Raw genomic sequence first — 18518 nt, forward strand, 5'->3', positions numbered from 1 at the left:
AAACATGCATATCCAAGAGAGGGCAAAATCATGAACAGCTTGAGAGAAAGGTTTAGGGACAACATCAAAGATTACAGACAGGTCAAGAAGGAATAATGATTGAGAAAAAGCCCAAAGAGTTGAGAGATCATTAGTAACTTTTTATTTTAGGCAATCAGGGTTATGTGAGGTGCCCACTCCCTACTGCATCACCTAATCGCCAGCTAGTTGTTCCCATCAGTTACATTTAAGAGCAGTTGTGGTTAAATGATGAGTATGAAATGAGGCAGTAGACAGAAGAGATGGATGGATTGAGAGGATGGTGGACACGTATCTTATTTGTGGGCAGTAAGAAAGGAAACAGTAGAGCCTTGAGCTAAGAGGGAGATGGGCTACGGATGGGCTAACATGCTGAGAAAGTGGGGAAGGGCCCTTGCTGAGGGTTTGCTTTGGTAAGAAAGTAATTAATAAATGGCGATCTGCTTTACTGGCATTTTGTCTCTGGTATGCTTTATCATGTTCAGGTTAGAAACTGTTCAGTAAAAATTCAGTTAACATTCCTTAAGTTGTTTCTACACATCCTATCTTTAAGATCATCATATTGAATTTTACTTATCTTCTAGATAGTACTTCCCTTCAGTATATCCATATTCCTAATCAGTTGGTCCATTTTATTCTTTGAAGGGATTCATTTTCATGGTTTCAAATTTTCCTTCTCTATTTATTTCTGCCATATGGACCCCACATTCTTCCATTTATTCTTTCTTTAGCATCTATTTTCAATAATCTCCTTTCTCAGGGTATTCAGAACTATTTTTTTTTTTAGGTTTTTGCAAGGCAAATGGGGTTGAAGTGGCTTGCCCAAGGCCACACAGCTAGGTAATTAAGTGTCGGAGACCAGATTTGAACCCAGGTACTCCTGACTCCAGGGCCGGTGCTCTATCCACTACACCACCTAGCCGCCCCTCCTCAAGCTATTCAGGAGCACTGCTGTGTTCTACACCCTTTTGAGAATACTGCCTCATCAGGCATTGGGTAAGTTTTCCTTGTCTTGCAATATTTATTTAGAGATGCTTTGAAGGATTCAGATCTCTTGGTGTTTGTTTTAATGTTTCTTCTGTTATTTATCTGTTCTGGCTACAGGTTTTTAATTCAATTTTATTTGTCCTGAGGACATTGGTGATTTTGAAGCCTCATATGAATTGGTGCAGAGTAACAGAATGAGAAAAACCTATACAACAATAATAGCAATTTAAAGACCTAATAACTTGGATCCATGCAATGACGAACCATAGTTCCAGAGAACAGATGAGAAAACCTGCTACTCACCTCCTCAAATAGATGTGATGGGGGCTGGCTAGGTGGTGCAGTGAATAGAGCACCGGCCCTGGAGTCAGGAGCACCTGAGTTCAATTCTGGCCTCAGACACTTAATTACCCAGCTGTGTGTCCTTGGGCAAGCCACTTAACCCCATTGCCTTGAAAAAAAGAAAAAAACCTAAAAAAAAATTAAAAAAAAAAGATGTGATGAACTCTGGGTATGAATAAAATGTACTTTTTTTTCAGTAGGGGTGGGAGGGAGAAGAAATACATTTATATTAGTTTTCAAAAATTAAATGAATGAAGCTATTGGTTGATTATTGATGGGGAAAACACCAGTGAGGGCTTAGTTTAGTTTCTTTTCTTTTTTTTAATGTTTCTTTTGTTTTTTGAATTTTATTTATTTAAGGCAATATGGTTAAGAGACTTGCCCAAGTTCACACAACTAGAAAATTATTAAGTGTCTGAGACTGAATTTGAATTCAAGTCCTCCTGACTCCAGGGCTGGTGTTCTATTCATTGCGCCATCTAGCTGCCTCCTTAGTTTAGTTTCTCAGGATTACTCCTAGATACACCTCTCAGGAGACCCCATTACAATTTGGAAAATGTGGTACCAAAGAGAGTACTAATGGCATATGTAGAAAAAAAAATAATCATAGCCAAAAAAAGGGTTATTACATTAACAAGAGACTGACAGAAAGGAGCAAGTGGTGAGTGTGTGAGTGTGTGTGTGTGTGTGTGTGAGATGTAAAAGTTTTGAGATGAACAGAGAGGTGTAAATGGTTTGTTTTCTATTTTCCAATTCAAAGATCATTTTCCTTGGTAAAGAACACAGAAGAAAGAAATAATTCAATAGCTCTGCTTTTTTTTTTGTCATCAGTCTTCTCTGCATCCCAAACAGTAAATCTGTCCTTAGTTTGATCTTTTCTCCCTCTCAATGTATACAAAACAAAAAGTATAAAAATCTTTTTTAATGCTTCATCAGCCTCAATTCATTATGCATTATAGCTTATTTTATCAATAGATGCAGAGGAGAATATTCCGGTCATTTTCCATTTTGAAAAAACAAACTGATATGTGAAACAGGAAGAAAATGAGTAAGCAGTTTCTTTTTTTTCCCCTCCTACCTTTTTTCCTTCATTTTTCAGTTCCTCTTTCTTTCCTCCAACTGAACAATAGAAAAAATCCATCATAACAAATAAGCATAGTCAAACAAAACAAATTTCCACATTGAACATTGTCTATCTCATCCTGCACGTTAATTCCATCACATCTCTGTTAAGAAGGGAATGGGAGGGGCAGCTAGGTGGCACTGTGGATAGAGCACCGCCCCTGGAGTCAGGAGTACCTGAGTTCAAATCTGCCTCAGACACTTAATAATTACCTAGCCATGTGAAGCCACTTAACCCCATTGCCTTGCAAAAAAACGTGAAAACAAAAAACAAACCAAAAAAGGAAGGGAATGGAAGATATAGTGCTGGATACTTGGTCCTTTGGAATTGTGGCTGTTATTACACTGATCAAAGTTCTCAGGTCTTGTGATTCTAAAACAATAGAAAAAAATTAATGCATGTCTCTGTGTGTATACACACACCTTAGTGTATATTCCACACAAGTAGTCCAAAAGAGAGGTCAAATACTGAAAGCTGCAGTCAGGGTTATGTCACACTTGACAGCTGTCACATATAAAAGGATAAAGACTAACCACCCAGAAAAGCTTAAATAGTAGAACTAAGTACAATCCTATAGTGGAGAAAATAGACCTTTAATAAGATAGAGGATTTTCATGAATTCCTGATAAAGATACCAGAATTTTAAAAGATATTTTGATATAGACATTTGATTTGGGGTTTTGGGTTGGGTTTTTTTGGTAAGACAATGGGGTTAGGTGACTTGCCCAAGGTCACACGGCTAGGTAATTGTTAAGTGTCTGAGGTCAAATCTGAACTCAGGTCCTCCTGACTCCAGAGTCAGTGCTCTATCCATTGTGATACCTACCTGCCCCTTGAAATAGACATTTGAAATGAAGTAAAGCTGGTTTTCTTTAAAATTTTGTCATATAAATTGTTCTGCTAGCTCTGCTCACTTCACATCATTTCTTAGAGGTCTTCTATTTTCTCTGAAACTGTCCATTTTGTCATTTATCATCCAATAATCTATCTACTGTAATTTGTTTGGTCATTCATTAGATAGGTATTCTCTTAATTTCTAATTGATGAGTTATTATAATCATGTACATATGTATCTTTTGGCATTTTTATTTCTTCTAGTCTAGTGATATTGTTGGGTCAAATAGTATATATAATGTAGGGACACTGGAGACATAGATTTGCTTTTCAGAATGGCCAGAATGGAATGACTGTAATTTCACCAAGAGTGCATTGGGATGATTATTTTTCTATATCCCTTCTACCATCGTCCTTTTTCTTGTCATCTTTGCTAGTGTGATGGTTGTGAGCAGAGCTCAGAGTTGCTTCAGTGTGCATTTGAAGCATTTTTCCATGTTTGTGGATAATCCTTGGAAACCTGTCTGTTCATATCCCCGGTCTCAATTCTCCTTGGCTTTATTTTCCCCCTAACGTTTCCATTTTACATCTTGTTTTATTTTTTGCAGGTACTCATGTAATCTTTGTGGTCAAGACATCATTTTTTCCTCTTCTGAGGCTCTATTTGGATTTGTAAATTTACTCTTTTTGGGGATTAATCTTTTGGTATCTCAGCTAAAGGTTTTTCTTCATTGTATTTGCTGTTTTCTTTGGCTTGCTCTTATTACTAGCCTCAGTGTCTGGGTTGGAGACTAATACCTGGATTAAAAGGAGCACCTCTTTGGTTTAGGCAGGATCTAATTTATCTTGAGACTTCATCTCAGTTGGACAGTTATTTGACCTTGGATCCTACTGTGGTTCAGGTCAAGGCTTCCTGGAGGTCATTCAGGATCTTTTTTTTTCCTATTAGATCTAGGCTTTAAGTTAAGGTTGTTCTCTCCTTCCACCTTGGGACTCCTGGCAGTTCTTCTCCCCACAGGGGTTAACTCTTCCTGGGGTCTTTCTTTTCCTTTCTCTGTCAAAGCCTCTCTCCTATGTAGCTATAAGAAGGTGGACTAGAGTCAGTTTGTAGAGGGTTTAAATTGCTAAACAAAGATGTTTGTGATTGTCCTTAGACATACTAAGATAGAAGTATATTGGATTCTTCTTCCCTGAGCTCAACAGACATCTGCCCATCAGGAATTGGAGGAAACATTATTGGGTGATGGCACCAGCAACAGCAGCTCCACCAGCATTGACTAACTCCAAACAGTAGTCCCCACACTGAATTTCCTGAGTTAGTGGACTCCAAATATAAGTGAATCATTGTCATGGATGCTAGCACTAGACTGATGAAGTAAAAGGTAAAGGGAGCTGCCACCTGCCCTGTGGCAATCAGTTCAATCCTCTGTATCCAGAATTTAGCGTAGTGCTGGTACTTAAGAAATGGTGACTGGTCAGTATTCTCTCCATTTCCTTAGCAGTTCAGGGACTTGGATTAGATGGATCGCTAATGATCTTTGCCCGCTCCAATTCTCTTACCCTCAGAACTGGCAAATCTGTTTCTTTTTAGTTGATTTTTTTGTCTTCTTTCTGCTTATATTCAAGTAATAAGCACTCTCAGGGTCTTGCAACAAAGTCTTATCCCTTCATTATTTTGCCATCCTACCCTGAAAAATATGCTGTAAATGAGCTTGCTGGTTTTGCCATCAAGTCATTGTGCTTGTCAAGAATGGTTGCTGCTGGGGCGGCTAGGTGGCGTAGTGGATAAAGCACTGGCCCTGGAGTCAGGAGTACCTGGATTCAAATCTGGCCTCAGACACTTAATAATTACCTAGCTGTGTGGCCTTGGGTAAGCCACTTAACCCCATTTGCCTTGCAAAAACCTAAAAAACAAAAAAACAAACAAAAAAAGAATGGTTGCTGCTTAGTGGTTTCTATGATCTTGTGACCCTGATGGTGACTACTGGCCTTTTTCCTTCTCCATTCTCCACATAAGGTGTTGCATGAGTTATAGCAATCTTTTTTTTCTTATTTTCATTGTCAATAACTCTAGGGAAGACATACAAGCACCATCAAAAAGCATGTCTTGTCTTTGGTCCCACAAAGAACAGAACAAAAAACCTGCCTTCCTCCTCCCCTTGTCTTCCATTCAATTGTGCATTCCATGAGGACAGAGATTTCATTTTTGTCTTTGCTCCCAGCACTCAATACAGAACTTGATCAAAGCATCTCCCTCTATTGCCTTTGGGAATGTTTCAGCTGTAGCCCTTTGCTGTGCTGGCTATCTCTGACAGCAAGATTGTCGGTACAATTACATTTTCTATTCCTTCAGTACAATATCAGCTCACAGGATGTGGACAAGAAGGTGGCATTTGTGGCATCAAATATTAAACCAATGTTCAGAAAGGCAGCATGGTCTAGTGGCTTTGACTTGAGTCAGAAGGCCCTGAATTTAAATCCTCTTTGCCACTGTATAGCTGTGCAGCCTTAGGTGAGTCACTGAACATCTCAGAGCCTCAGCCTCACATCTGTAAACTAAAGATAACTGGGTTTACAGGATTTTATGAGGCCCCCCAGGACTATAAAGGCCTTTGCAACCCTTGTGATGCTGTACAAATGTCACCAATGATTCTGTTCTAAGACTGATCCCTCATTGGAGTCACAGGAAGGGTCACTGTGCTCAACTGTTGCCACCCAACTGTCACCTCTGAGGGAGATGACAGGAGGTTGCTTGTGCCAGGCATTTCAAACTACCTCTCCTCGCCCTTAGAGTCATGGGGAGAGCAGTCACCTCACAGGCTGCCAGTTCTGTATCTACAACCCTCCCACCATCACGGAGAAGGGGACAGCTTCCTCACTGGCTGCTAATAAACAGGCTGGTCTAAGGGCTGTCCAACCCAGCCCCAACTGCCATCACCCGAGGTAGCAGCTCCTAGCTACCTGCTTCTGTATTGCCACAGTCACAGCTACTGAAGATACATTATAGGACAGTTCTTGGCATTTGACTGGTGGAGAGGATACTAAAGGAGAGGTCTGCCAGCTTCCCACAACTCTAGCACCAGGTCTTTCTGGTTGACTTGCAGCTGAAAACCTCCCACAGATATTACCCTCCCCATTAGGATGTAAATACCTAGCACATAGGGCCTAATAAAAGTTTTTTCATTCACTCCAAGAATAAATGCAGGACTTCTTTTCTTCTCACATTAAATCAAGGTCTTGGAGAGTTGGATAGTCTCATTTCTCTGAGGCAGTAGATGATGCAGCAGACAATGATGGCCCTGCACCCAATTCAGCCTCAGACACTGGCGCGCTGGGTAACTGTGATCATGTCACCAGCTTCACTTTCTCCTCTGGAATTATCTGGGTCCAGTGGCCAGGTACGACTCAGGATGACTGGAGATATGTCCCTTACCCCGATCGCCTCACATCCAGGGCCTTCTGCAGTCGTCCTGAGTCATATCGGGCCACTGGACCCAGACAGCTCCAGAGGAGAAAGTGAGGTTGCTGACAACAAACCCCCTCACTCTAAGTCACGTGCTTTCATGGCATCACCTCCCTGATGTGTTCTTGAGAATGAAGGACAAACATCATGTTCAGTCCTGTTCAAGTGATTTAAGTTCTGGCTCCTTGTGTTTCTTCAGCTGTTCAGTGGTTAAAAATAGCCCCTACCTCAGAGGATTGTGCCTGGGTAGTCCTCGCTCTGGGTGTCCTGGCACTCAACACACATTAAGTGCCTAACGAATGCCTTTTTAATTTCATTCTGGATGGAGCTCTAGATTGGGAGTCAGGGGCCTGGCTCTGCTGCTCATTGTCCGAGTAGCTCTGGGTCTGTTTCTTAATCTGGAAAGTCAGTTTCAACCTAAACGACCGCCAATGTTCCCTTTTCAGCTCTAAATCTAGGTCCAAGTGAAATAATGTATACAAAACACTTTGCAAACCTAAATGGAATGTCAGCATGAGGATCCCAGTCCCAGGTTCAGGCTTTATAGCCTTCTTGGTTCAGAACCTGGTGAATCTTGGCATCTCTTTGAAGACCCAGTCACTTCTGAGTCTATGATGAGGCCCAGAAAACAATGTGTCATAATCTGCTTCCTTGACACAAAGGGCTACCACCTTCTCATGGGAAACCAAGGTCCAGGGTCCACCCTGGGTTTCAAGCAAACCAATGACTATTCGAAAGGTGCCACTGACTTGCTAGAACTCAGCCCTGGGAGCCATTGAGCTGAACCTGGACCCAAGGGCCTCCTGGCTTCTGAGCCCCTCACATACCTTGCTTCAGCTCACTGGGCACAATGCCCATAGTTTCACTATGGGAGGAAACTAGAAGTTGAGGGTGGCTGTGCAGGCAGAAGCATGTGTTATCTTGTCTCCATTTCCAGGACATGCTGGCAGGCACCAGTAGCAGTGGCCACCCATCCCAGCCAGTTGAAGCTGCTTAGGCCAATTGAAGGTGCAGAGCACTCAGGGAAGTTCTTAAGCTTCTCAGGTATAATATTCCTCATCACATTAAAGAAAGCTGGCAAGTATGCTCTAAAATGTTCAGGAATTGCACTTAAAATATAATCCTAATTGACTCAAGGCCCCATTGGGAGAATGGCTTTTCCTTCTCGATGTAGTATTCTTAAACCTTCTAAGGTTAAATAAAAACAGCCAAATATTTTATTAGCATTATCAAATAGCATCAACATTAAACAGTGCATGGCAGGATGAAGTTAGGGCTACCCCCCCCCTTTTCTCTTCACTCTTCCTATTCAGTCTAAGGGATGCTGAATAGGGATTGCTTTTTAAACCCAGCACTAGGTTCTGAGGAATCGGGGCAAACAATTCTGAACTGGCCTTCCACCTACTGTCACCAACATAATTCTCAGCTTAGTTTGTCCACTTTCCATTGGCTCTTGGTTTGGTCAGCATCACACAGCTGCCATTCTAAGTCACCTTGTCTCTACTGTATTTTACTTGAAGTCTTCATCAGGCCTGGAGTCACGATGTCTCAGCCTGTTCAGGTCACTACAAACCTGTTTTCCTGTAACATCTCTCCCCATCACTGGGCTAGCCAGCCTAACTCTGACCACATCTTTAGCAAGGAAAGTCCAGAGATTTCTTATAATCTTCATTTCTGCTTGGAGAATATTGCACATAGATGGGTCACAGAGCCTCCAAGTAGAAAAGGCATCAGCTAATTAGTGGTCATAAAAAGCTCATGGGCCTGTTAGAACAGGGAGAGTACCCCAAAGCCACATCAGAAACTCCAGTTCAGGCTGGAATGAGCCTGGACTATGACAATTCCTTGGGACATCTAAGAAGCTGTTTTCACATGGCTGTTGGTCCTAACAAAGTTAGGGGAGAAGCCAACAGGCCTCCAGAAGGATTCTCCTGGAAGGATATATTCAAAGAGTTCTTTTTTAGGGGAGGGTTCCTCACAATAAATAGCCAAGGAGATGAAGAACTGTTTGTTGAGAAGCCACTCCCTATTTCCTTTGGGGAGTTTACAATAGAAAACGATTTCACAAAGTTTGCAAATGTTTTTAAGTTCATCAAGTGTTCATGATATTAGAGAACTCCTGCTTGGAAATGTTACACTCCCACTGGGGCTCTGAATGGGCATTCTGAGATTGATAATTTCCACATCCATCTTTCCTGGTTACCTCTTTTTCTAGTTATAAAAATCAATAGGAATGGACTAAGTCTTCAGCTCAGTTGGAATGAGTTTCTGATATACAACTGTGTAGATTTTAATTCCTAAATCCATTCATTCCCCTGCATAAGGAGTTTTTTGTTCACAGAACCTGCAATAAAGACTAGAGGAAAGACTCATTCCTTTCCTTTGATGGTTCTTATAAACTCTTAATCACAGAGGCAAAGGGACGTTTTCCTTATTGACTTCCCTCAAAAACTACCTGTACCTATTTGTTAAAAATATTTATAGCAGCTTTGTGGTGGTTAAGGATTAGAAATCTAAGGGAAGCCCATCCATAGGAAATGCCTAAACAAGTTGTGATATGATTGTAATGCAATATTATTGTGCTATAAGAAATGACAAGCAGAATTTCAGAAAAACCTGGAAAAACTTATACAACTGATGCATAGTGAAGGGAACAGAAGCAGGAGAACCTTAATCAGTGTTAGAGAAATATTTTTAAGTGAAAAACTGAATGATTTAGCTATTTTCAACAGTATAATGATTCAAGACAACCCCAAAGCATATTATCTGCTTCCAGAGAAAAGAACTGATATTGATTGAATAGACTGAAGCATGCTATTTTTCACTTTCACTTTTTCCTTTTACTTTGAGACTTCTTGTACAAAATGACTAATATGGAAATATTTTTACATAATTGCATATGTATAACCTATATCTGATTACTTAACAGCTCAGAGGTGTGAGAAGAGGGAGGGAAGGAGGGATAGAATTTTTGTCTCAAATTAAAAAAAAGTTTAAAAAATGTATCTACAGCAGTCAGCTCTCATTTAACTTGTAACATACCTTGTACAGTTTAATTTGACCCCTTTTTTGGCTAATGAAAAGAGAGTTAAAGTCTGTCACAGCACTATGTAGTGTTTTAAAAGATTAGGAAAACCATGTGGGACTAGCTTAGTGTTTTGATATTTGAGAGCTGTGGTGGAAACAAAGTAGACCTGTACATCTTGGCACAGGGCACTAAAATTTTAAGGAAATGACCCAAATGCCTGAGTGGTGCTCCAGTTAGTAGATAAAGAAGTTATGTTTAATAGGATCAAGTATGTTTTCTTGTTGAACATTCCTTTCCTTCTCTAGGTATGGCAAATGAACCTCCTCTTATTAACTGCAAAGTACTCTGTAAGTGCTTCATCTTAATCTCATCTTGAACCCAAGGTACCAGAAAGCCATGATCAGAGCTGGATTGCTTCAAAGGTTGATTTATTAGGGGGCAGCTAAGTGGCTCAGTAGATAGAGCACCAGTCCTGGAGTCAGGAGGACTTGAGTTCAAATCCAGTCTCAAACACTTCATAATGACCTAGCTGTGTGACCTTGGGCAAGTCACTCAACCCCACTGCCTTGCAAAATAAAAAAAAAAGAGTTGATTTATCCTTATATCCTCACTCTGACATGCTCTCAGTAACACTGGACACTACATCTATACCACAAACTATTCTGAGGGCGAGAAAGAAATCTGATGCGTAAATCCTATTTAATGCAACATGCATCTCCAGTTCAATATGTATTTTTTTTTTAGGTTTTTGCAAGGCAAGAGGTATTAAGTGGCTTGCCCAAGGCCACACAGCTAGGTAATTATTGAGTGTCTGAGACCGGATTTGAACCCAGGTACTCCTGACTCCAAGGCCAGTGCTTTATCCACTAAGCCACCTAGCTGCCCTTCAATATGTATTTTAGTTCAATTTGCTTTTGATTAAGGAACTGGGAAGCAGTTAGTTGGGCTTTCCCGCAAAACTAGCCCTGATGTTTCTCTTCTCAAATTAGATCTGCTCTTTCTCTGATTCCAGATCCTTCAAATTTAGTTAATTCAAGCTATTTTGTAAGAACTACCTTGTTAATTAGAAGTTATGATTAGATCACCATCTTGCTTTATCTGTGAATGAGTAAACAAAAACAAAAAAAAAACCCAAAACTGAATAAGCATCCATAAGACAGTTTTGATGATGCAAGAACAGAACTTTTAACAAATAAAGAAAAAATGTAGCCAAAAGATATGGAGAAATGGGAAAATTTTTTGCACCAATTATCTTTCATAGATCTAATATCCAAGATGGAAGTAACTGACACATGTCTAAGACTAAGAGTCACACCCAAGGAGCTAAGTGATCAATAATAAAATATTTCAAAGAAATGGAAATGTTAAACCACTTTTAATAGTGGTTTAAACAACTCACACCTTATCACATGCCCATCTAATAGGCAAAGGTGACAGAGGAAATAGAGACTTTGTAAGATCGGCTAATGGAAAGGCAGAAAACTAAGATTTTGACAATTGGTTAGGAATTACAGGAGAAAAGCCATCCAATCATATCTTGATGTACTGATCCCACTGCTGGGCGTATGTCCAAGGGGATCGATAACAGAACTGGCCCTTATGGACCACAACATTTACAGAGCCAAAAGAAAGCTAGTGACATATCCATACTCAGACAAAGAAGAATTTAAATCCTCCTTATCCCCAAATCCAGCATTCTTTGCCCTGCATAGACTAGTACAAAGACAGAAAGTAGAACCAAACAGATAGTACATACAATGATGAAAAAAAGACAATAGTCCTAAGGGGCAGTTGAACCACCATGACCAACTTTGATCCTGGAGAAAAAGAGTAGAAAATTTACTTCCCTCCACTTAAGTGGAGGGTGGTGGATTGCTTTCAAGAATCAGATACTGTTATTTTGTAAACCTAATCTACCTGGCTTTTCTTGAAGGAAGGATTCCACACAGGGGTGGCAGCAGGGGAAGAGGATCTGCCATTACACAGGTGAAAAAAATGAAAGGTTGCAATGAAACTTTTAAAAGGACCTGGATAGTATTCCCAGTATTTAAGCTTTTGCTGAGCTGGTAACATGTGATAACCTTGTTTCTACTAGACTGCATTAACATGATTTACATTACTGAATGTTAGCTCACTTGGCCTAAAGAAAATGGAGTAAACTCCTTCCCAGAAGGGATGGCTTGGTCACAGAACTTGCTGACACCTTTAGTATACTTCCCACACACTGTCAAAGCTGTAACTAGTCCTGTGGAAGTTCCCTGTATTTTTGATTCTACAGAACTGCTCTCTTGGTTAAATTTAATTATAATTTAAATTTTATCCATTAGAATCCCTGGTTTACTTCTGAGTAAACCCATTTATGCTAAATAAAGCTTGAGGTCTGACAAAGGCTTTCCTCACCATCATCACCTCTTCCCAATACTGAAAAAGCTGTGACACCCCCTCCTCAAAAAAAACTTCATTGATCTAGATTCTCTTTAGTATGCTTTTCCTGCTGCTGAATATAGACTGAGTTTTGACTGAAGGACTCCCCATATTCATTAGGTTTGTTCTCTTTAGTGTGAATTTTCTGGTGTTTAATAAAGACTGAATTTCGAGTAAAAGATTTCCCACATTCATTACATACAAAGGGTTTATGATCTTCACTATGAATTTTCTGATGCTGAGTAAAGACTGAACTTCGACTGAAACACTTCCCACACTCATTACATTCATAGGGTTTCTCCTTAGTATGAGTCCGCTGGTGTTCAATAAGATGAAAGGTCCGATTGAAGGACTTCCCACATTCATTACATTTACAGGGTTTATCACCAGTGTGAACTTTCTGATGGTCACGAAATGTAGATTTGTGCCTAAAGGCTTTCCCACATTCATTGCATTCATAAGGTTTCTCATCATTATGGATACTCTGATGTTGAACAAGATGTTTTCTCAGACTAAAAGCTTTCCCACACTGATTACACACATAGGGCTTCTCTTTGGTGTGAATTATCTGATGTCCAATAAGAAGTGCACTTCGACTAAATGATCGCCCACATTCACCACATTCATAGGGTTTTTCTCCAGTATGAATTCTCTGGTGTTCAATAAGACGGAAACGCCGATTGTAGGATTTCCCACATTCATTACATTCATAGGGTTTCTCTTTGGTGTGAGTGATCTGATGTCCAGTGAGGTATGATTTCTTACAGAAAGCTTTCCCACATTTATCACATTTGTAAGGTTTCTCTGTGGTATGGATTCTTTCATGCTCAATAAGAAATGAACTATTGCTAAAACACTTGCCACATTGGTTACATTCATAGGGCTTCTCTCCAGTGTGGATTTTCTGATGACGTATAAACCCAGAATTCCTAGTAAATGACTTCCCACATTTATTACACTCATAAGGCTTCTCTCCAGTATGAGTTCTCATATGTTCAAGAAGTTGTGAACGGTGGCTAAAACTCTTCATACACTGTTCACATTCATAGGGTTTTTCTCCAGTATGGATTCTCTGATGGTCCAGAAGCCGTGACTTGCGCCCAAAAGTCATGCCACACTCACTACAGCCAAAGGGTTTTTCTCCTGTGTGGAGTTTTTGATGATGGAAGTGACATGAACTGTCTCTGAAGGCTTTCCCACACTCAGTGCATCTATATGCTCTCTCTGGGGCGTGGCTTCTCTGATGTTCTGTGAGGTACCAGGAGCGCCGGAAAGTCTTCCCACACTCCTTACATGCAAAGGGTTTCTCCCCTGTATGAATCCTCTGATGTTCAATGAGGTATGAGTTTCGAATGAAGCCTTTCCCACATTCATTACAATGATAGGGTTTCTCCCCAGAATGAATTTTTAGATGCTGGAAAAGACTTGAGCGATTACTCAAAGTCTTCCCACATTCATCGCATTTATAGAGCTCTTCTCCCGTGTGGATGAACTGATGACGAAGGAGGCTTGAGCTATTTCTGAAGGCTTTCCCACATTCACCACATTTGTAGGGTTTTTCTCCTGTGTGGATGAGCTGATGCTGAAGGAGGCTTGAGCTGGTACTAAAAGCTTTCCCACAGTCATCACATCTGTAAGGTTTTTCAACAGTGTGCATTTTCTGATGCTCCAAGAGGTCTTTGCTTTGACTGAAGGCTCTCCCACATTTGTTGCATCTGTAGGGCTTCTCTCCAGTGTGAATTCTCTGGTGTTCAGTGAGGGTGGATTTTCTCTTGAAAGTCTTCCCACACTCTTTACATGAAAAAGGTCTCTCTCCAGTATGAATAACCTGATGTCGAATGAGGTGATAGCTTCGGGTAAAACTTTTCCCACACTCATAACATACATAACGCCCTGGTCCAGTGTGAATGGTCTGATGCTGAGTGAGGTGGGACATGGTAACAAAGCGTTCTCCACACTTCTGACAGTCATATGGTGCCTCATTAGTTTGGAATACATTAAATCCAACTAAAGCTGAATCCTGGTTCCTAAAAAAGTCTTCATATTCATTGAGCAGACTTGGTTTTTCTTCTGTGTGAAGGAAGAGTTGATTGTTATGATCTAGGATTCTTTGCTTCAAAGCCATCTCTTCATTCAGGCTAAAAGAATTTCCATATTCATTAAGCATGTCTGGTTTTTCCTCTGCTTGAAAAAGTTGGTCACTGTTATCTACAATTTCATGCTTCAATGTTGTTTCTCCATTCCTTGTCTTGTCCTCACCACCTAAGAAAAAACAAAGCAGAAAATGAAGAGTGAAAAAGGATGTAGATGTCCACAGCTTTGGGGGATGAGAAGTGAGGAAGATGAATGAAGGGTCAAGAATACTCATTATAGGCAAATGTGAACATGGGCCAGAACATGGTCCTATAACTGACTATGGCCAGCTGGGCAAAAAAATCCAGTCCCTCCCTCCCTCCTTCCATGGGGGTTAAGTGACTTGCCCAAGGTCACCTGAGTAGGCAATTATCAAGTGTCTGAGGACAGATTTGAACTCAGATCCTCCTGACTCCAGGGCCAGTGCTCTATCCACTATGCCACTAAGCTGACCCAAAGAAACCTGGTCTTAACTCGGATTCCAGATCTTCCTTATGTGATGAAACCATTTGTCTAAAAGCACTAAATGACCACAGAATCCACAAAATCACAGAATTTCAGAATTGGAAAGAAATCTGGAAACTATCTTTTAAAAAATTCTGATCATAACACCAAGTAAAATGAACTTTCACATAGTAAGAAAGAGAATCATAAATGAAATTATGAATTTATTACATTCAACTGGTTTTTTTCTATTGGGTTTATAATTCAATATGAAGTTTTCAAAGCTACCCTACTTGTATATTCTTCCTTCTGTGCTTTCCTGCTGCCCCTCAAATAAGACAATTAAAAAACAAAAAAATAAAACACAACAAACAAACATTGTCCCAGCAAACATTCCTGCTAGGTGGTGCAGTGGATAGAGCATCAGCCCTAGAGACAAGACAATTACCTAGCCGTGTGGTCTTGGGCAAGCCACTTAACCCTATTGCCTTAAATTAAAAAAAAAAACAATAACAAAACATTCCCACAATGACTATGTCTAAAAATGCAAGTTTCATTTTGGATTTTATGTCTATCATCTCTAGCTGTCACTGGGTGATAGAATCCATTTTTAGACTTTGAACCCTTGGATTTATGATTTAAAGAGATGTTTTAAAAGAACACATGACTTTTATACATGCCAAAGTCAGTGATCTTCAAAAGAAATTGCAAAAGCAATTTAAAAAATCATAGGTCTCCCAGAATGTATCAAAAAAAAAAATGGTAAAAAAAACCCCAACTCTTGAGTTCCTTAATGCAGAAAGCTACCCAGGATTTTATATTCAGAACACAAAGCATAGAAGTGGAGCCAAGATGGTAGAATGGAGGTAGGAACTCCTGCAAGCTCTCCCCCAGACCACTCCAAATACCTTTAAATAATGACTCTAATGGCCAAATTCTTGAGTGGCAGAACCCACAAAAAGAAAGGTGAAATAGGAACGGCTAGGTGGCGCAGTGGATAAAGCACCGGCCCTGGAGTCAGGAGTACCTGGGTTCAAATCTGGTCTCAGACACTTAATAATTACCTAGCTGTGTGGCCTTGGGCAAGCCACTTAACCCCATTTGCCTAGCAAAAAAACCTTTTTTTTAAAAAAAAAAGAAAGGTGAAATAATTTTCCAGCCCAAGACAACCTGGAAGATCCAAGGGGGAAAGCTCTGTCTAAATACAATCAAAAGGGGCGGCTAGGTGGTGTAGCGGATAAAGCACTGGCCTTGGAGTCAGGAGTACCTGGGTTCAAATCTGGTCTCAGACACTTAATAATTACCTAGCTGTGTGGCCTTGGGCAAGCCACTTAACCCCATTTGCCTTGCAAAAAAAAAAAAATAACCTAAAAAAAATACAATCAAAAGAACCTACAAATCATTTCCAGAAAAATAGAAACAAAACACAGCTGGTATAGTAGTTAGAGAACTGCACTTAGAGTTAGTAAAAGAACTAAAGACCCATCAAAATGCTAAATACTCACAAATGCCAACTAGAGCTTCAATATTCCAATCACAGGAAAGGAAAGAGAACTAAATGTAAAAGAACTACCAAAGGGAAAACAAACTCCTGGTCCAGATGGACAGGAAAACAATCAAATTTTAAAGAAATTTTAATTATTCTGAAAAGTTGACAAAACACTCTATCAAACTCTTTTTATGAGGCAAATATAGTCCTAATACCTAAACCAGGGAAGGATAAATAAAAAAAGAAGCAAAACAAAAACAGAATTATGGGCAATATTATTAATGAACAGATTTTTAAAAAGAAGTTTAAATGAAATCTTGACTAAAAGATTACAGCAATTTACTAATTAAAAAAAATTGCTACTATCAAGCTAGATGTATATATCTGGTCCAACATTAGGAAAACAATCAACAAGAATAAAAACATTCAAACCCAAAAGCTATCATTAAGTCAGTAAAGAAACTCTAGAAGTTCTCCTATTAAATATAGTAGTAAAAGGGGTGGCTAGGTGGCTTAGCGGCCCTGGAGTCAGGAGTACCTGGGTTCAAATCTGGTCTCAGACACTTAATAATGACCTAGCTGTGTGGTTTTGAGCAAGCCACTTAACCCCATTTGCCTTGCAAAAACCTAAAAATAAACAAACAAATAAATAAATATAGTAGTAAAGAGGCAGCTAGGTGGCAGTGGATAGAGCACCAGCCCTAGAGTCAGGAGTTCCTGAGTTCATATCTGAACTCAGACACTTAATAATGACCTAGCTGTGTGGCCTCGGGCAAGCCACTTAACCCCATAGCCTTGCAAAAACTAAACATATTATATATATAGAGTGAGATAAGTAAGAGATTCAATAAGGTTTTAGACTATAAAATAAATCTGCAAAAATTAACTTTTCTAGACAAGTCTAATAATAACAAGGGAAATTCCATTTAAAACACACAAAAGGGTTGAGTCAATCTGTCCAAATTCACTCAGTACTTGAATGAATACTGAATCTCTGAATTTGCTTCAATAACTGGAAAAAAATTCAATGTTCATGCCAATCAAACATTGCTCTTGGAGTTCATCAATCTTCCAAAGGGACCCTTTACAGAAGGAGACAAAATAGCAACAGCATTCTTTTGTAAAAAGAAAATATTGAGTTTCCAGGGAAATAATGGAGAAAGGTAGCCATGGTGCGGTAAGAAATCGCATTTTAAGACCTCAGACTCAGCAATGACCCCCAGAAGAAAACCATCCACGGAACAAATGAGGTAGAAGAACTAACACTTTTAGGTATGAAATGCATGACTATTGTTCTCGGTTGATGCTCTTCGCAGTAACTACCTCACAGATGAGGAAGGGAAGGCTGAGAAGGGCTGGGAACGCCCCGGCCGCGGTGTAAGCCCTGGGGCAGACAAGCCGGGGCCGCGGTGCCCCACATCCCAAACCCAAACCCACCAGGGCCAGAACCGGGCGGAGGCGCCTCGGGCCGGGCCCCGGGGCCGGGCCGCCCCACAGACACGCCGCCAGGCTCGGCTCGCGCGACGGGAAGCGGGGCGTGGGGCAGGGGGCGCCGTGGGCGGGGGGCTCCGGATTGAATATTTCCTAAAAGCGCCCGACACCCGAGACGCGCCCCCAACGGGGAGCTGGCAGGCTGTGCCAGTCTCAGGCGGATGCCAAGGCACAGGCCCCGCCCTGGGCACGCCAGGCGGGCGGCGCAGGGGCCCCACGTCGCGGGCCTCGCCCCTCGGGGGGCACAGGCCCGGGGGAGGGGGCCTTGGGAAGGGCGGGGCCGGGCCGCCACCCCTGCTCACCCGTGTCTCCCCGCGGCGGCGGGTCCCCGCTCCTCCCCGCGGGCTCCATCTTCACCGGCGCCGACCTGCAGACCAGGGGGGACATGGGGGGCGGCCGGGCCCGGGGCCGCGGGGGGGCCCCGCCGACGCCCCCACGGACACCCGGGGCCCGGGGCACCCGCCACGGGCTCCAGCCCACAGCCCCACGCGGGACGGCTCCCACGAACCACGTGCACCGGCGGGCCACACAGGAAGCGCCCCCCGCCCGCGGGCGGCACTTCCGGCCGCTCGTCTCGGTGGCGGAGGGGGCGGGGCCAGAGCGCCGCCAGCGAAGGGGGCGGGGCCGGCAGGGTCACGTGGCGGGCCGACCGGCGTCACGTGTAGAGCCCCCCACCCCGGGGCATCACGTGCAGAGCCCCCCCCCCCGGGCGTCACGTGCAGGGGCTCCATCAGGGTCACAC

General features: G+C 41.7%; 1 protein-coding gene across 1 annotated transcript; it reads right to left on the minus strand.

Moving 5' to 3' along the window:
* Window positions 1-4537: 4537 nt before the first annotated feature.
* On the minus strand, window positions 4538-18317 carry LOC141489192 (uncharacterized). Its single transcript, XM_074189972.1, has 2 exons — window positions 18079-18317; window positions 4538-14481 (listed from the first exon to the last, which is right to left on the minus strand). Exons 1-2 carry the CDS (start codon window positions 18161-18163, stop codon window positions 12254-12256), a joined length of 2313 nt encoding a protein of 770 aa, XP_074046073.1. The 5' UTR covers window positions 18164-18317; the 3' UTR covers window positions 4538-12253.
* Between the last annotated feature and the right edge of the window lie 201 nt (window positions 18318-18518).

This window comes from Macrotis lagotis, chromosome 5 (assembly GCF_037893015.1).
Source record: "Macrotis lagotis isolate mMagLag1 chromosome 5, bilby.v1.9.chrom.fasta, whole genome shotgun sequence".
Taxonomy (NCBI): Eukaryota; Metazoa; Chordata; class Mammalia; order Peramelemorphia; family Peramelidae; genus Macrotis; species Macrotis lagotis.